Consider the following 18,749-nt stretch of genomic DNA (forward strand, 5'->3'; position numbering starts at 1 on the left):
ACCTATTAATAATACTTAGTCGCTAAAATTAGTCTTAAGGATAAGACTAATAAAAGGGGAACCTTATATTATAGCTATAATATAGGCTAAGTAAGGAAAGATAATAGAAATACTTTAACTAAGTAAGGGACTAAAGGGACTAAATATTAGCTATATTAATCTAGAGACTAAACGCTAGAAATATTAGTCTTATCTTAGATTAAACCTAAAGAATATTAGTCTAAAGATTAACTATAAGTATATAAAACGCGCTTATTATACCCTCTTATATAATAGCTACCTTAGCTATTAATATAACTTAGTTATATTTAATACCCTTAAGTATATTACTAGATATAATATTATATTACCCTTTAAGGTTATATAATATTCTCCTTTGCTAATATAAACCTAATATAACCGGTTTATCCCCTTAGGAAATATCCTCTTATTATAATACTATGGTTTTAAAGAGAATGAGGCTGAGGTATAGGGTAATATATAGTTTTAATATAGTTTTTTTTTTAATATAATTAAACTTCTTTTTTACTAATTTTAATATAATATTTAAAGAGTTTTTTTTTAATCTTAATTTTATAATATTATTATTATTATTATAATTTTTTAATATTTTATAAATACTAAGTTACCCTATATATATATATGTTTTCTTTATATTTTTAATTTTTTTTATATATTTTAATATTTAAATATAAATATATATTTACTATTAATATATAATTTTAACTACCCTATAGGTATTTTACTATTATTATTATTTAATTATTTTTATTTAATTTTAATTATTTTTATAAGCCTTAAATACCTTAATATTAATAATATTATTATATTATTAACCTATAGCTCTTAACTTACCCTATAGGTATTTTACTATTATTATTATTATTAAATTATTCTTATTTAATTTAAACTATTTTATATACTTTATTTTACCTTATAGATACCTTAATATTAATAATATTATTATATTATTAACCTGTAGCTCTTAACCTACCCTATAGCTATTTTATTAATATTATTATTATTATATTATTTTTAATTACTTTATATTATCTATTTATAAGCCTTATTTTACCTTATAGATATCTTAATATTAATAATATTATTATATTATTAACTTATAGCTCTTAACCTACCCTATACCTATTTTAATTATAATATTTTTATTATATTATTTATATTTAATTTATCTTATTTATATATAAGGCTTAAATTACCCTATAAGTATTTTAATTATTATTTTTTTTAAATATATTATATAAATTTAATTTATATTAATTATATAAAAGTCTTAACTTACCCTATAGTTATTTTAATTATGATATATTTTTATAATAATATTTTAATATAATTTATAATATAAATATAAAGGTCTTAGCTTACCCTATAGATATTTAAATAATATAATTAATATTATATTATTTTTATTTAACTTATATTATTAATATATAAGTATTAAGATATCTTATAAATACCTTAGTATTATTATTATTATTATATTATTAACTTATAACCCTTAGTTTACCCTATAGGTATTTTAATTATAATATTTTTATTATATTATTTATATTTAAGCTATATAATTTATATATTACCCTTAAGATACCTTATAGGTATTTTAATTATAATAGTTTTATTTTATTATTTTTATTTAATTTATATTATTTATATTAAACTCTTAACTTACCCTATAGGTATTTTAATTATATTATTATTATTATTATATTATTTTAATATAATTTATATTTTAAATAATATAGTCTTACCTTACCCTATAGATATTTTAATAATATTAATAATATTATATTATTTATATTCATATTATATTATTAATTTATAACCCTTAATATAGCTTATAAATATTATAAAAATATTATTAATATTACAATATTTATATTTAAATTATATTATTATTTTATAACCCTTAAGGTACCCTATAGGTATTTTAATAATTAAATTATTATTATATATTTGTTTTTTATTTAAATTAATATTATAATAATCTTAAGTTACCATATATATATATTTTAATAATAAAACTATTATTATAGATTTTTTATTAATTATTATTACTATTATATAAGCTATAATATAACCTATAGGTATTTAAATATTATTATTATTATTATTATTCATCTTATTATTCTCTTAGTTTTTTCCTTAGTTAATTAACTAACTAAAAACTAACTAAGAATAACTTAGTTTTTTTTAGTTTTAGTTTCTAATTTCGCTTAGTAATCTTAGTTTTAGTTTTTAATAATTAACTAATAGTTTTTTAACTAAGGAGTTAAAAAACTATTAGTTAAATAACTATTAGTTAAAAAACTTTTAGTTAAAACTAACAATTAGTTACTAATTTGCAACCCTGTGAGGATAGGATGCTGAACACTTGGAGAAATTGGCCTTCAAGCAGGCCTGTCACTGCATATACATCAGATTGGACCAGTCAGTAAAGTGAAATTGTGGGGCTTCGGGTGATTATGGAAGAACCGTACGAAACGAAAATAGCTTAGCGCAAAGGCCCTCTGGGGTGTGTCCCCCCGGGCGAAATAAAATCCATCCATCCATCCATCCATGAGTTCAGACTTCGGAGTGTTCGATAAGAAGCTGATGAGTGAATGGCCTTCGTATCATGCTCTGGTATGTCGCAGAACCACGTCATCCGCTAAGCCTGTCACCGTTGACCTTGCCTATGGCGCTCTGAATTTCCATCTGCCCCTGTTTCCTCAGGCTTCATTGTGCTGTAAACGGTGCTGATACCTTCGCAGGAGCTCCTTGCTATAATCATTACCATTGGGCGTTCTCACTAGCGTATGGATATAAAACGGGAGTAGAAGCGCATTATTTAGAAACACCCCAGAATAGTGATCGAATTCGAGCATAATAACAGGGGAATACACCTTAAAGTAGAAGCCGTCTTCTCTCTTAAACGCGCCAATCCAGCAGAAGTATGTCTCATGCCAGTATTTATCGACTTCTGCCATCTTCGAAGCAAGTGCTCCAGTTAGCAAATAATTGATGCTTAGCAAGACAAGTCTGCGAACTAGACTCTGTTGGTCCTGTGAGAACGTAGTGACCAGTACACCTTCGTAGGGAATAACCCGGTTATCCTAGAAGGCTCCCCCTAGGTATCGCTGATCTACACGGTGGTGTCGCCCTTCAGGATACTCTGGACCCTATAGCTCTTTGTATATACGAAACTTTTCGCGCGTTTCCAGGTCAAAAGAATTTATCAGCTAGAGAGCAGTCTGCTCCCTATTTGTAAAGAGCTCTGCGCCTTTATATAGGCCTTCATCAATGACATTGGGCTCGGCACCCATAAACACTAGAGTCATCACCATTTATGTTCCGACCACCATACAATTCATATCGAAATAGTAACCAAAAATCTGCCAGCCCCATGGGCTAGATTCTGAAGGTATGCCGAAGATTGTGATATTATAAGACTTTTCGTTAAGAACCTTCCGCCCATTTACAACCTCGCCGAGAAAGTAGTTAACTCGCATGCAGCCCACTGCTTGAATATAGCCTTCTTCAGACAAACTCGCTCGCACAAGTTCGAGTGCGGCATCGAAAACCTCGTTTAATGCCTCCTCTAGTCGCACACCATGCCGAGATATATAAATCTCTGGATTCATCCAGGCCCGCCATTCGTTTGCATCAATGTCTTTGCTGATCGCCTGTCTTTGCTCCAAAGTTGCCACAGAGAGCAGATTCTATGCTGCTTTCACCATGGCAGCGACAGGAGCTCCGTGGTTGTCTCCGTTGTCTGCAAGCTAGAACAGATCAGGAACTACACGGCCATCGGTCGTGATCCCTTTATACGGCCGTTCATATAGCTCATTCCACAGCTTTCTCCACCCAATCATAAACGGCTCACTACAGCGTGAAGCGGCCCATTCATAAGTGTCCGACCTTGCAAGCTCAACACTTCTTGCGGCGTTCTGCGATGGTATGAAATCCCGCCAATTCGATGACTTTGATGTTCTTTTGAGGTTCTCTTCCATCTTTGACGAAGTTGCAATTGCGTTGTGACTTTGTTTTGTTCAACTGTGGATGACCTGACTGTTAGTCGAGAATGTCGAGCTACCTTTACACAGTTATACCGATTTGGACACAAATCCATCGGAGCACCTGCGACGGTAAGTTGATTTGTCCGACTTAGCCTCAGCTTGTCCCGGATTTGCCGTTACAACAGCTGACTGGGATCGGGGTGGCGAGGTGAAAAGCCTCTGTGGGGCATCCCATAACCAATTGAGATCCAATGTTCCATCAGGTGATCTACTCGGTGGAAATCTATCGCCCTCCCTACTAGCGGGGATATTCTAGCCCGGCCCTGGGACATCGGCACTCCCCAACGAAACCCCCGCTCGCTGGACAAGGATCGGACACCGAATTCCAACGAAACCCCCGCTCGCGGGACAAGGATCGGACACCGAATTCCAACGAAAAATTGTCCACAGAAAGTTTCCCAGAATGGAGATACAGCATCACTCGGGCGCCATGTGTCCAGACCATGTTTGGTTACTGCTATGACACATTCTGGACCTCCATCGCTACCTCCCGTAGACGAAGCTTAAGCATATCAACCATGCCCCGCGTAACAACTCAATGCTTCTTCACTGCATCAATGATTCTGATAGACGTGACAAGACGATGGTTAACAATTGCTAGAGGCGGCTTTTTGCATGGCACAAATGGCAGAATACTACGGGCACACTGGTCCTGTTCACAAGCCGGTCCAATCGGTTTGTTAGCATATAGTGAGATGACCCTTTGGAGCTTTACTACATGGCCCAAGAATCAAAATTTACAAGTGGCAGAGAATCATACAGAGCGGTGAGTTTGCTCGAAAGCTATGTGACATGTCTCCCAGCGTTCCAAAGTCATAGCGAAAAAGACCGTGATGTGAGGAATGTAACCTGGGTGTCAACGGAGAAGGATACTAGTCATATACAGGACGACAAGATTTCCTACAGAAACTCTTCGACTGCGTGTGCAAGTCAGCATGACAGCCTCGTGTCGTGACTTGAAAATATGAGAAATCTGTGAGGAAAAAGCCACACACGGGACCATTGACATTGGCGCAAGGCAAGGGTACAGTGTTGACGTAACGAGTCTTGTGTGAAAGCACCAAACGTGAGAAGACGTCTAGAAGAACAAATATTGAGCATGCTTGAGAACTTCTGGGGGAGTGGTAAGCGACAAGGAAAGAACCATAGAACGTGATCTCTCTGCAGGACGAGCTAATCAATCCTGAATCCATGTACCCTGTTGTTTGCTGTAAAGTCTTCGCAGGAAGCAGCCTATTCGTAGTTCGTGGCAAACAATGGGTCATTGTGAATGCTCATTCTTGAAAAAGTAGTTTACATGATTGGTATGGCCAGATTGGTGCTTGGACGCGGGAAATCTCCAAGTTTTTCTCTCACGCCTTCACGCGAGGATCGTTCCAGTATACCATCTTCCCTGCAGCATCCTTTGGGATACCATGAAGTGCCAGCTTGACAAAAGTGCTAGCAGGCAGGTCAGGGGAAAGGAGCTCTCCCTTTGCATGCAGATCTGCCAACCATTTGTATTGGTCTTCTGGCATGGTTTGTTGATCTGGAGCAAAAAACAGAATCAGTCATTCATGCATCCACTAGAAAGCACCAGTCCACACTTACGTTCATCGCGAACCGCCTTCTGTATCCCAGTGTCTACAATGCCGGGAGCGAGACACACGGTGGTCACATCCGGCTCTTCCAAGGGTATCGACGCAGCCAAATAGTTCATTGCCGCCTTTGAACAAGCGTACGCAACCCACGCCGTGGAGGGTTCATCGGTGACACCAGATGATGTCATAATAATTTTGCCGTGGTTGCGTCGCAGCTCCGGAAGGGCGAGCTGAATCTACATGCCAAAACGAAGGTAAGCTTGATTTCCCCGAGAGACATCCTCGACATGAGACAATGCCACTGACCGTGTGAAAGAGCGCAAAGAAATTGACATCAAAAAGTTTCTTCATCTCGTCAACGCTGATATCAGCGACAAGACCGACCGGCCTGAGAACGCCTGCATTCAAAACTAGCGCGTCCAGGCGACCGGAGCGTTCCTTAGCTAAGGCGACAGTTTTTTCACTTGTAGATCGTTGCGAGATATCGCCAGTGACATGGTCGAACTTGTCGGGCGGAGAGGATTTCAGAAGCCTTAATTGTTCATCTGCCAAGTCCACGCCGATAATGAGGGTGCCAGGGCCAGACTGGCTCAGCAGTTGCTTGACAATGCTGAGACCAATTCCTCGATTGGCGCCCGTGACCACACTGAGAGTAGAACAGATTACTCTCAATTCCACAAAAAAGGACTGATACTCACATTGTTTGAGCATCACCTGATTGTGAAGACATGTTTACCGCTGCTTCTCGACTAGAAATGGGCTGTGTTACCAAAGATGTACGAAGCGCGTCTTAATGGTGCAGCTCAAACGATGATAGTAGCGTGACTGTGTATGGGACGTGGTGTCAAGTGCACTGTGATTATCAGGAGGACATGCGTCAGACTATATTATTCAAGAGGCGACTTCGGCGCCTGGCCCCAGAAGAAGGCTTGCACAAGGTTCCTCGTGATCACAGCATTCTGGCTCCCCCACATTGCGGTGTTCGGGTCCGGGGTCCGATGGCGACCTGTGCCCCACCACAGGGCCCCCCGAGTGGCTTGCCCGACTCCGTGAGGCTCTGGGGTATGGTGCTTAGCACGGGCCTAATGCAAAAGTTTCGAGTTGGTAAGAGTGGAAAGAATTGCTGGCTCTGCCTTGAAAACTTCATCGGTGCCGACTTTGAAATGCGTCGATGGAATACACATTTTGGTTCCACCGCACACTGGCACCATTGTCGCAAAGATGGTCCTACCTGTCGTCGAGCACGGTGAGCTTAGAATCCCAGATGCATTAGCCACTTCCAATGGCGCTGGTACGGGCTATCGACTGGGTCACACCATGCTGCGTATCACAGACCCGGAGCAATCTCTGAAATTTTATTCCGAACTTCTGGGCATGTCTCTCTTCTTTCAGTGGAATACTGGTCCCATGACTGTGTATTATCTTGGTTACGCAACGCCTGAAGACAAAACTCCATCGGACATTTTTGGCTCCATGAGTTCAAGATCAGGCTTGCTGGAGCTGGTTCACGTCCATGGCAACCAGGAAAAGTCAAGCGAAGGTGCCTCGTCTTCTCCTGTCTATGATCCAGCAGTGAGGTCCGTAAAGGCGTCAGGCTTCGGTCATCTTGGATTCCTAGTCCCCAGCCCGAGGAGTGCTCTGGAGCGAGCACAGAAACTGGGGTACGTCGTACTGAAAACACCCGAGGACACCTCCGCCGTGGCACTGGATTTACCAAGCGACACCTCTGAAGATGCGTTCGACAAGCACTTCCTATCTGCCTATACTCAGATTGGGTTTCTTCGCGATCCTGACGGGTAGGTCTTACGCATGGTTATAGCAAGAGATTACTTACCAAGTTTTTCCCAGTCACACGATAGAACTCTTGCCACTGGAATTAAAAAGCTAGAGAGAGCAAGGTATGAGACTTGCTTATGATCAGGTTCGACGGCGGCTGGTTGGCCTTGAGCACAAACGCTTTTCAGCACACAGTTGTAAAACATTTTACTCCATCAAGTAAACGAAAGTTCACACATTTCACTTTGAAATCTTGCGTGCCGTCTTATAAATACACGTAGGAACACTGTCAATTGGCCTCATCGAGGTTGAACTATGTACAAGAGACCTGTTACAGGTGTTTGGAAAGCACTGTTCTAGGCACGAACTCAGCCTTGTGAGCTCTGCTATTGCAGTACGTAAGATGCTCAGTCCTGTGATTGTTGTGGACAGTCTGGAGTCGCAAATTGCGCCTGCTGGAAGCAATAAACCGGTGTGTAGGTCTACCACAAAGAGTCTGCTGGCAAGCGACAGGCGACGACATTGTCGAGTTGGCAAAAATTCAAGGGAGCAGTGCAAGTGCATTAGACTGCACAACTTAAGGTAGCGCATCAATTTGTGCACCGGGTCTAGCTGTGTACTGTGAGTTTGCGTGCCGAGAGTCAAGTTGGAAAGGCTTCCAGTAGAAAGGAAAATGAGTTCAGCGAGCCCAACCATGAACTGTGTGGCAAGAACCGGATTCTAGCCACATCGGAAACCCGGGTTCCGCGTAACTCGGATTGCATGTATCGATGCCGAATCAGCTGAGCTTCGGTCGGAGTCTGTGGTGCAACTATCGGACCCAGCAACTGGCGACGCCAAAACCCCGATGAACACAGCGCGGGGCCCCGCTCCCCAGGTGCCCTGGAGCACTCGCCGGGTCCGAACGACCACATTCCACCACAGGTTGCCACTGGCTGAAGTTGGGGGAGTTGTCGCGCCTTAAAACTGCCACACGCTGTCAGCATCCACACATCCCACAACTCCTTCACAATCACAATCATGCATCTCAACGAGGAAGAACGACCTCTTTTGAGCGGTGGCAATTCCAGCCTCACCCAATACGTGCCATTGGCGAAATCCTTTGATGCTGGCACGGTAGGCCCAGCTGACTATGGCGCGGTTTCCGGATACAAGGCCAACGAGATTGAGGAGGCGAGCGGTGCGACAGGCAGTGAAAACGTTCCCCAGTCCCGCAGGAAGAGAGTCATTATTGTTGGTGCCGGAGTGTCTGGTATTCAGCAAGCTGCCATCATCCTCAAGGACGGCGAGGTGAAACGCGACGATTTGCAGATATTCGACGCTCTCGACGACTTCGGTGGCACATGGCTGAAAAACAGCTATCCAGGTTGTGCGTGTGACGCTCCCGCAATGGTTTATACAACATCGTTTGAAATCAACAAAGGTATGTTTACCCATCTATTTTCCTGCAGAGCCAACGGAGAAAAGAATTGACTTGATTAGAATACACGCACTACTTCGCTACACGAGAAGAGATCCAGGACTACTACAAAAGGTTTGCGGACAAGTACGAACTCAAACGAAGTACACAGTTCGGCAAGTTCGTGAAGACTTGTACTTGGAGTGATGAAGACATGATCTGGAATGTAGGAGTCCAGGATAAGGTTACTGGAATCTTGGAACACTGGATCGCTGATGTGGTCATCCAATGCGTTGGCGCCCTTGATCGCCCAAAATTTGGCAATACGCCCGGTCGCTCGAACTACAAAGGCACCTCCTGGCACACAGCACATTGGAGGTTCGACTATGATCTCACAGGCAAGAATGTTGCCGTGGTTGGCTGCGGACCCAGTGCCGCCCAGATCATTCCAGAGATCGTGGACAAGACCAAGAGCCTGTCGGTCTACATGCGGACACCACCAGTCTGCACGGCTCGTGGCGATTTTGCGTATTCTCGGTATGGAACCTACAAGATCCGATTCGCTCTGAGCTAACCACTCCTTAGGCTATTCCGATGGGCCTTGAAATGGGTTCCACTGTTTGCCTGGTTGCAGCGCTTTTGGGAGTGCAACGAAATGGGAGCTTCAGTGGCTATGTCTACCGATAACGATCCGTTGAATGACTCGATGACGAAGGCAGCCATTGATTATATGGAGTCCGAGATCAAGGACCCAAAACTTCGCGAAATTTTGAGACCGCATTCGAAGTGTCAGTGTTCCTCCAAAAGACTGTCTTCGTGGCTGAAAGCTTACTTTTGGTAGACTTCTGCAAACGCCCCCTTCGTCTTGACAACTTTTACTCCAGCCTTGCGAAACCACACGTCACCACCTTGAGAGACAACTTAATCCGCTATACCGAGGAAGGTATCGTCTCTGCGGATTGTAAAACCGGTGTTGAGACAGAACGCAAGTTCGATGTGATTATTTACGGAACCGGCTTCAATACGTCCAAGCATCTCGAACATGAACGTATAACTGGCATTAATGGCCAGGACCTGCAAAAGAAGTGGGAGGAGCACCCAGAGGCTCTGTATGGACTGGCAACCAACGGCTTCCCCAATATGTTCATGTGCTTCGGACCCAACTCGGCCACTCTTTGGTCCTCTCAGCAGGACAACTGGGAACAGCAAGCAAGATTCAATTCCAAGGTGGTCGCAGAAATGGCACGTCGAGAGCGGAAAGGCCGAAAGCTGGCTATTCATCCAGCACGTGATGTCGAGCATGCTTACAATCTTGAGTTGCAGAAGAGGCAGAATGGTGTCTTCGTTTGGGCTCGCCGTGACTGTGTCACCTACTACAAAAACGACGCTGGCTGGATTACCTACACGATGCCCTGGACTGGATGGCAATTTAAGAACATGCTCCGCAAAATTCGATGGCACGAATGGATCTCTATAGAGAAGCCTCTCGTCACGAACAGGTTTGTTCCTGCTACGATGTTTGGGTCATAAGCTTGATATTTTGTGTATCCCTACTATTGGTATTGGTATCATAGTTTTGAGAGCAAAATGCGCGCACCAATGGAATTATCATGATTTCAAATAGGAGCTCAGTGACCTGTTACCGACTTTGTTTCATTTGAGAAGATCGAAACGCAGTGCCTGTACTCCGTAGTCAATCCCAGCAAGAAATGCAACAAAATAACTTTAGGTAGGATCCGGCGTCTGTAGCACCGGAGCACCGAGGCAAGATGGAACGGCTCTAAACTTCGCATCATTCGCAACATCGTATCAAAACACAGCTGCTTCTGCGCAGTCCGCTTGCACAAAGCAGTATCTGGAGTTCACTTGTGTTGGATGAAAGCAGAGGTTTCGCAACTATTCAGAAAATCAGATGTTGCCTGAATATAGTTACCCGGCCTTTTAGAAATGCCTACGAAACAGCTCTGCATATTGGGATCAATACGAAGGGAGTTAGAGATACTATGGTCAAAATATAATACAATTAGTTAGATACTTATTAATAGTCTAATCTTATATCTTATAGTCCCCCCTTAAACTAAAGTTATAAATTGCCTTTAGTTACAAAAGGGGACTTTATTTCTTACTATATTTAGGTATAGCTTATTATATTTACCTAATATTAACCTTCTAATAATCTAATTACTTTCCTAGGATAAGTTTTTAAGAATCTCCCCTCTAGTTTAATTCTCTTCTTAGATATTATTTTACTCTATCTTGTCTCGCTTATACTTAGTATCTTTTAAACTTTTTAACGTTATTTACTTTTATTTATTCTATTATACTTTAATATTTCATGATATTTATTTATTATCTAGTCCTCGTCGATATCACTCTGTTCCCTCTCCTCCGACACGTCGCCCTTCGGGCTCCGTAAGTTTAGAAAAGGAATGGATATTCCCACTGCGTGGAGCTCAGGTTCTTCACTTAAATATAAGCTTACTGACTTTTAACTACCACTTATCTTATTATATAAGGATCTCACGATGCATATTCACTTCCACCTGCGCCTTCGGCTTGGTGTTTTTATAATTACTTTTATATTTCACTTTCATACTTAATTAAACAAATACTAATTTAATGCTCGTATATTAAAACTTAGAAGCTCACCCATTGATCTGGGTTTGGTTATGCTAGGGCTCGCTTCATTGCTAACTTATGCTCGCGTGAGTCTGTAAATATACATGATACTACTAACTATACTTTCTACTATAGAAACAAGTAATATCAGAGACAATAACTGATCAAAGTCTGCTTTGTCTAAGAAAATAGATTGATAGCACGCATTATCTAATCACCCGGAGGACCATCGCCCTCCTTACATACGTCACTCGGCGCACCATCCACGATGAATGCCATATCCCTTAGATAAAGTGCCGAAAGAAAGGCACGGAATAAGATAGCCTTATTTATTGAAATACTCCGCTCTGCTAATTGCCGTAACCGTAATGGAATATCCTCCTGGTTGCGTACCTCTCCTAGCACACTCAACCTTCGCGGATCCCCCCGTTCATACTCACAATTGACTCCGTCACATAACCTCTTCGACAAAATGCAAAGAAAAGAGTCGCGCTCCAGCACGATTAAAGAAGATGTCACATCGTGGTCAATACCACTCTGTTATTGTTCCGTCGCCTTCGTCTGTCTCTCCATAGAACTCCAGTCCCAAAGGACATAGGGTAGTCCGAACCTCGTACATATATCCCAAAGGATCGTCGTAGACACTGCATCAAAAGAAAAGCTCGTCTCCGCCTGCGCATAAGGAATATCCTTACTGATGAAAACATACTTGAGGTTATTTACATTTAAGATTAATTACATGCGAGCATAATATAAGTGCGGGAGCTCACTATCTTGGGGTTTTCTTAGTGCTTATTGTTCGCTCCCTACCTACTTCCTGCTCGCTCATCACGTTAAGTCTGTATAATTTGTGATTACAGGGAGTTGTTTACAGCAGAAATTGATTCTGTCAATCTATTGAGATTTCATGCTACGGGCCATTTGTAGCCGGAGCCAGAGGTACAAATTGTTGGTTGGTTTCCACAGTCCACTGAGGCAAGTGATAACCTGGAGGTGCCGCGCCAATTGGAAAATCGAGGTGCTTGTGGCCCAATTTGAAAGGCGGGCGTACAACATCAATCGGCCCCAGGCCCCAGGGAGCTCCGTCAATGGTCTGGAAATACTCTTCCTTCACAGCTGTCTCGTATTTGCGATCGGCGACGAATGCCTTGATAGCATATCGTTTGATGTTTGTGGAGACGACTTCATCATAGTGTCGTTTGGTTCCCATCAGTTCGGCGTTGCGCTTCTTCAAGCGCTCTTGTTGCTCCTCGGTATACATGCCATAGTTGAGTAGGTAGAGATCGGCTACAAGCAATGAACACTGTACAACGTATGAGCCACCGTGCTTATGGCGCAAGTAAAGAGCCTGCAAAGCACCTGCGGCTCCACCGTGGCCAGCCCTGCACACATCGCGTTAGCAAACTCCTCTGCTCGAAATCGAAGAGAGAATGTTCTTACAGGTAGTCGGCATTGGGTCCTGGGAATGGATGTGCCTCATCAAAACCGTGGAATCGTGCGAGGTTACGGCCAATTCCAGATACCTGATTGTGTCAGTTCCCGCATGCCGACGTTCCATGTTTGGCGAAACACCAGAGGCAGTTTTGGACTTACGGTATCCGCAATCTGTGCCCAGCCGGGGCGAATGACCCACGGTCCCTTCCATCCATAGCAATTTTCCTGTACGTAAATGATGCCTCTGGATCTCTTAGCACAGAGTCCAAGAACCGCATCACGTCCAAATCCGAGATGTTCCAGGACGGATGGACGATAGCCATCAACGAAAATATCCGCGTCTTTGATAAGCTCCATGAGTTTTTTCCGTCCTTCGAATGTCTTCAGGTTGAGATCTACGCTGATCTTGGCTGTACATCCATCGATCAATGTTAACGGCAACTCTGTGTTGACTTCAGAGCTGACTCTGATGACTGTCGCACCAAGAGCCGCGCATACCCTACTGATGGTGGGTGCAGCGATGGCTCGAGACAGATCTGGAATTTTGATACCAGCCAAGGGCCGACGGTCGTTGGGATCAGTCTTGGGCCACGCCACGGGCGACTGCGAGAAGTACTCCTGCTTGATCACCTTGTACCAGGGTTCGTCCTTTAGAGCTATGCCCTGCGCTACGTTTAGTTTTCCGTCCAAGTTTAGGGGGTGGTGGAAAGATACCCACATGAGGGTGGGCTGCAAACTCCTCAACTTCGTAACAAATTGAGCCTGGCGTTCGGTAGACGTTGTTGCTCCAGTCATCAAGGAGCTCAGAGTCCCAATTCTTGATGACATCCTGATAGACTTTCACTATACCCATGAAATCCATGTTTTTGTCGTCATGCTGTGGTAGGTCGAGCATTTTAAGCAACGCCGTTGGGTCCATGCTTCCGTGAAGCTGGTACCATCGACCGTCCTTTGTTTGGTAAACGTTTGTGCCTAGTTGTCGGTACATTTCACGCGTCATTCCGTGATCCCATCGTTGTACCGCAGCGTCTTGGGCCTTGTCGCCAGATAACCAACCCCCGCCGTGGCGGAAAAAGAGCGCCCCAAGACCTCCAAGCATCGCATGATTGCTGTGGGATGACAAGTTGATTAGAACACTGGTTTGCCTGGCATTCACTCATTTAAGGCGGGAACGTACACATCTACCTCAACATCCTGTTCAACTCCAGATCGAGCCTTGCCAATCGCGTTCGCAAGGAGGCCAACTATGCCAATGATACCAGCTTGCGTCTCTGCTACTTTGTAAGGAACCGGGAAAAAAGGCTGCGTCTCATCGCCTGTAAATTTGACGGTGTGGGCCAATGCTTTGATTTCGTCAGGTAGATCAAGGCCTTTGTCGTTGACCAAAGACTCAAAAATCCGTTGCGATTCGTTCTGCAAGGTATACTCTTTGTTGGAGGAAGCCATTTTTGTACGATTTGCAGTAAGTGTCTCAGCGAAGAAGTGTAACCCAAAAAGAATCCATCGTGACTGCTTCAAATACAACGACTGTGTGCTTTTCATCCATTGCTATGTTTCCCCGCGCTATCCCCTCACACCCCCGGGGATTCTATTGTGTCTCGGAAATCGGGAACAAGCGGAGCACTGCGGAAGGTACGGGTGGCTTTCTGCTGTCCGAACAAGGCCCTGCCAGAACCCGACCTCGGGATACCCTAGCCTCGGCTTCGGAGCACGGGATGTCGGGTGGCTAATCCATGGGGCCGGCACTCTTCCTTCCGCGTAATAGTTAGCCCGGCACCTTCCTGTAACAAGCCCGCAGGTTCCACATAAATTGACTTGGTGGCATTGTAGCACCCCTTGTGGAGGACCTATTCAGTTTCCTAGAGATAGTGCTTTTCGAATCCTCGGTTTTCTTGTGGAAGAACTATGGCTTGGTCGAGACTCATTCGGTTTGTTGACGAATCAGGAAGGATTACGTTTGGAGATCCTTGCATCAACAACAGCAATGAATTGAAAGAGCTCCTAGATTCACAGGAGCTTTATGCTGTCAGATTGGCAGGGGGGGACCCTTTTTCACTAACCCGAACTGAAGAGAAGGTCAAAGTACAGAAGCTCCTTGGAGTACTCAATGCGGGTGATGTGCCGATCTTCAAATGTATTGGGTAAGCTACCATGATCCTGATCGGGAGCAGGACGTACTAATCGATTCCAGACTCAATTATAGAAAGCACAGTACGCATTTTCAGGGTTAAACAGGTCTAGGAGACTGATGTCGGTGTCCCAGTTGCCGAAACCGGCCGTACGCCTCCGCCGTATCCATCACTATTCATGAAGCCAGGGGCAGCCATAGCAGCATTTGACGAAGACATCTGCGTGCATCCAATTGCGCAGGGGAAGAGTCTTGATTATGAAGGGGAGCTCGCTGTCGTGATTGGCAGAGCAGGAAAGAACATTTCGAAGGAGGAGGCAATCTCATATGTTGCTGGATATGCATCGTCTAACGATGTATCTGCAAGGACATGGCAAAGAGATCCCGCCCATGCCGGATCGATACCACAATGGTCATATGCCAAGTCATTTGATACCTTCGCACCACTCGGCCCAATGCTAGTTTCACCTGCGCTCGTGGGAGCTGCGGACAGTCTCAGACTACAGACCTTTGTCAATGGTGAGCTTCGCCAGGATAGCAACACGGACGACTTGCTTTTCAACGTGGCCACCATCATTTCTTTTCTCAGCCAGGGTTCGACTTTACAAAAAGGTACAGTTATCATGACGGGGACGCCGGATGGAGTCGTCTTAGGTATGCCAGATCCAAAGCCATGGCTTAAGGACGGTGATGTTGTCGAAGTCAGGATCGAACAATTGGGAAGTTGCGTCAACAAGGTGGTCAATGAGGTATCGAGAACTTAACAACTGTGATCGTTAGCAGGAGGTCTGAACAAGGCCCCCCTCAATTTGGTCAAATTGGTGGACATAGACTAGAAAGGCTTCTACACGGTTAAGGAGGCCACACGCCGCCGAATCTTTTCAACAAGAAGGCTGCTACCAATGCAAAAAATTCTCTGGGCTCTCAACGCAGAAGGCGTACATGCTTGACCTGTGGAACATCGCTGCAGGCTGAGGATGGTGGCCATGGACTGGCAACGCAGCTCGTAGAGAGTTTAACTTGGCTATTTAAGACTCTTAACCAGATCATGCTGCTAAATCCGAGTACCGGCTCTTCTGTTCACCTTCTTCTGCCTTGTTTACAAGATTCAAAAGTCTGCCAGTCACGGCTACAAACAGCAGCAATAAAAAGTTGCGGTATGCTGTGATACTGCACCAGCAGGGAAACACCTTACACTACAGTAAAGCTCAACTGGACACCGTTACGATTACTTGCTCTTCGATTTTGCAGCTCGGCTTGTTTCTCGAATTGCCGTGGTGTCCATTCTCGGAGATCATGTCCCCGCATGAAAATATGCGTCGTTCTGCATCCACTCCGAACACTGCCTGACTCCGTCCACTCCGAACACTGCCTGACTCCGTCCACTCCGAACACTGCCTGACTCCGTCCACTCCGAACACTGCCTAACTCCGTCTACTCCGAATACTACCTAACTCCGTCGCTGGTTTTAATACGCCTCCGAAGCATAAAGTATTTAAGGTAAGTTAATTATTTTTATCCTCTGTATTCTTATAATACCTATATATTAAGAGATCTAAAACGTAGTATCTAGATCTAAAGATAATAAATTAAAATAAAGATAAATTTATATCTAAATAGGATAAGACTTATATTTTAATTAACTTAAAGTAAGGTACTTAAATATATAGTAAAGGAAATTTCCTTAGCTTTTATTCTAATCTAATATTAGAATATCCCGAATTAAAATATATTATATATACTTTAATTATTTATTAAGTCTTCTTCTTATTAGTGATTTTTATCCCTTAATTAAGTATTAATCTAAATAAAAGGTAGCTATATACTATGCGGTTAGCTATATTAATATTATTAGGTATTTCTTTAATAATTTTATAATAAACTTAATATTAAAAGAATCTAAATAGATCTTTTTACGCCTAAAGGAAATAATTACTATTATATTCCCTTATCTCGGTATACTAATATATATTCTGGCTTATTATAATATAATTAGTATTATATAATAGAAAGGTAAAGTATATAGTTTAATAGAAATACTTTAAAAGCCTATAATTATAGAGGAAGATATATAAAAAAGATCTAAACTTTAAGTAAAAATTTATAAAGAAATAAATAACTCTAATATATTTACTCTTATAGATATATATTTTATAGATTTATATAAGGGTTTTTATTTATAAATTATCTAAGATTAAATAATATCTAATAATATATTTAATTATAATTTTAATTATTATAATATAGGGATATCTTATCGCAAAGTTTAATAAGGAGGTTTTTAAATAAGAGGAGTTATACCTAATTATTGCGATAGCTATATTAGCTTTAAGAGCTATATATTAAATAAAGAATTATCTTAAAGCTACTATAGGTATTAGAAATATTATTATAACTATTAAAGCTATTATTAATATAATTACTAAGATTATAGAATAAGTAGATTATTTACTAATTAGACCTTTTAATATTAATTAGCTAATAAATAAAATTAAGTAAAACTTAAAGATATAGCCTAAAAATTAGAAATATTTTAGCTAAGGTAATATTTAATAAAGGGTACTTTATTATTACTTATATCTTAGACTAAATTACCTTACCTTATAAAATATTTACCTTAATTATTTATTAAAGCTTATAATTCTATTTAGATATAAACCGCAGTAATAATAAGTATAAATATAAGATTATCCTATATTATAGCTTTTTTCCCTTTTACTTCGCATTATATACTATGCGGCATAATAGAACTTAAGTTTAAATACTCTAAACCTTTAGATATTCGCAGACTATATAGAAAGCCGATTTTTTTTTCGCTATTAGGCCCGATATTATAGCTTTAAATCCGAGGGCTAAGGCCAGGGGTCAGAAATAACTATCCTTAATCTTAGCCGGAGCAAAGAATAATATCTTAATCTAACCCCGATTAAAGGGATTTATATTTATAAAAAGTAAAAGAGCTTTAGAACCCTATATTAGCTATTCGAGAGATAAAAAGTAACCTATATTATAATAAGTAATATAAGTACCTATTCTAGCTAGTCTTTAGATTATTATTAAAGTAAAGTACCGGTACCTAATAAGTCGACGAGGATATTAGATTCTATATATAGAGATAGAATCTATTAATAAGTACCTAGAAAGTTATTAATTATATAATATAATTAAATCTATTACCTCGCTAGATATCTATATCTTAAAATCTCTTATAGAAGCCTTAGGTATTCTCTTAATCCTATTAGATAGGTTTAGCTTAGCTAAATATAATTTTATCCTTATAGATAAGTTTATAGAGGTAAGATAATATATCCTAATTCTAGACTACTATAAAGGGGATCCTATCTTAATTAAAGTATTTTAATATAACCTATACCTCTTAATTAATAAGTATAATTAGCTAGAGGAAAAAAAAGATTAGCTTAAAAATCTTAATCTAATATAATAGACCTTATAATATTCTATAAATTATATTAATAATTTACTCTATAGCTTTATCCCCGCGGTATATAAAGTATATCTAGGTAAGAATATTTTTGCTATAGGCTATTATTATAGAGGAAAGTTTATAATTTAATTATTATCTTAGGCTATAAAAGCTATTTTAGCTTTTTATCCTATAAGATTAATAACTATTATTTATTACCCTATTTATATATCTAAATCTCTAATATAATTAAATTAGTCTATAATTATTAAAATAGATATATATAAACCTTTAGCGCCCTTATATATTAGATATA

General features: G+C 40.9%; 6 protein-coding genes across 6 annotated transcripts; 3 read left to right on the plus strand and 3 right to left on the minus strand.

Annotated features, from left to right (window-relative positions):
* Nucleotides 1-561: 561 nt before the first annotated feature.
* On the minus strand, nucleotides 562-2,984 carry NECHADRAFT_89476 (uncharacterized protein; the record flags this gene model as incomplete). The annotated part of the gene is made up of 18 exons (XM_003039114.1): nucleotides 562-566; nucleotide 630; nucleotide 731; nucleotides 856-870; nucleotides 934-944; nucleotides 995-1,001; nucleotides 1,076-1,086; nucleotides 1,137-1,143; nucleotide 1,218; nucleotide 1,301; nucleotide 1,384; nucleotide 1,526; nucleotide 1,688; nucleotides 1,767-1,772; nucleotides 1,923-1,934; nucleotides 2,014-2,039; nucleotides 2,074-2,096; nucleotides 2,761-2,984. The coding sequence occupies 18 exons, from the start codon at nucleotides 2,982-2,984 to the stop codon at nucleotides 562-564; spliced, it is 354 nt and encodes a 117-aa protein (XP_003039160.1).
* Nucleotides 2,985-5,425: 2,441 nt separating this feature from the next.
* On the minus strand, nucleotides 5,426-6,383 carry NECHADRAFT_98461 (uncharacterized protein; the record flags this gene model as incomplete). The annotated part of the gene is made up of 4 exons (XM_003039115.1): nucleotides 5,426-5,601; nucleotides 5,664-5,889; nucleotides 5,960-6,299; nucleotides 6,352-6,383. 4 exons carry the CDS (start codon nucleotides 6,381-6,383, stop codon nucleotides 5,426-5,428), a joined length of 774 nt encoding a protein of 257 aa, XP_003039161.1.
* Nucleotides 6,384-6,916: 533 nt separating this feature from the next.
* NECHADRAFT_9125 (uncharacterized protein) lies at nucleotides 6,917-7,330 on the plus strand (the record flags this gene model as incomplete). Its single annotated transcript, XM_003039111.1, has 1 exon — nucleotides 6,917-7,330. A coding segment is annotated over one exon (414 nt), but the record flags the coding sequence as incomplete, so codon positions are not given.
* Nucleotides 7,331-8,449: 1,119 nt separating this feature from the next.
* NECHADRAFT_89479 (uncharacterized protein) lies at nucleotides 8,450-10,442 on the plus strand (the record flags this gene model as incomplete). Its single annotated transcript, XM_003039112.1, has 5 exons — nucleotides 8,450-8,852; nucleotides 8,912-9,365; nucleotides 9,414-9,616; nucleotides 9,670-10,327; nucleotides 10,403-10,442. The coding sequence occupies 5 exons, from the start codon at nucleotides 8,450-8,452 to the stop codon at nucleotides 10,440-10,442; spliced, it is 1,758 nt and encodes a 585-aa protein (XP_003039158.1).
* A 1,915-nt stretch (nucleotides 10,443-12,357) lies between these two features.
* Nucleotides 12,358-14,327, minus strand: NECHADRAFT_56650 (uncharacterized protein; the record flags this gene model as incomplete). Its single annotated transcript, XM_003039116.1, has 5 exons — nucleotides 12,358-12,829; nucleotides 12,888-12,970; nucleotides 13,041-13,544; nucleotides 13,600-13,990; nucleotides 14,059-14,327. The coding sequence occupies 5 exons, from the start codon at nucleotides 14,325-14,327 to the stop codon at nucleotides 12,358-12,360; spliced, it is 1,719 nt and encodes a 572-aa protein (XP_003039162.1).
* Nucleotides 14,328-14,786: 459 nt separating this feature from the next.
* NECHADRAFT_56645 (uncharacterized protein) lies at nucleotides 14,787-15,773 on the plus strand (the record flags this gene model as incomplete). Its single annotated transcript, XM_003039113.1, has 3 exons — nucleotides 14,787-15,022; nucleotides 15,073-15,092; nucleotides 15,145-15,773. 3 exons carry the CDS (start codon nucleotides 14,787-14,789, stop codon nucleotides 15,771-15,773), a joined length of 885 nt encoding a protein of 294 aa, XP_003039159.1.
* Between the last annotated feature and the right edge of the window lie 2,976 nt (nucleotides 15,774-18,749).

The sequence above is a fragment of the Fusarium vanettenii genome, assembly GCF_000151355.1.
Source record: "Fusarium vanettenii 77-13-4 unplaced genomic scaffold NECHAsca_167_unmapped, whole genome shotgun sequence".
Lineage (NCBI taxonomy): Eukaryota > Fungi > Ascomycota > Sordariomycetes > Hypocreales > Nectriaceae > Fusarium > Fusarium vanettenii.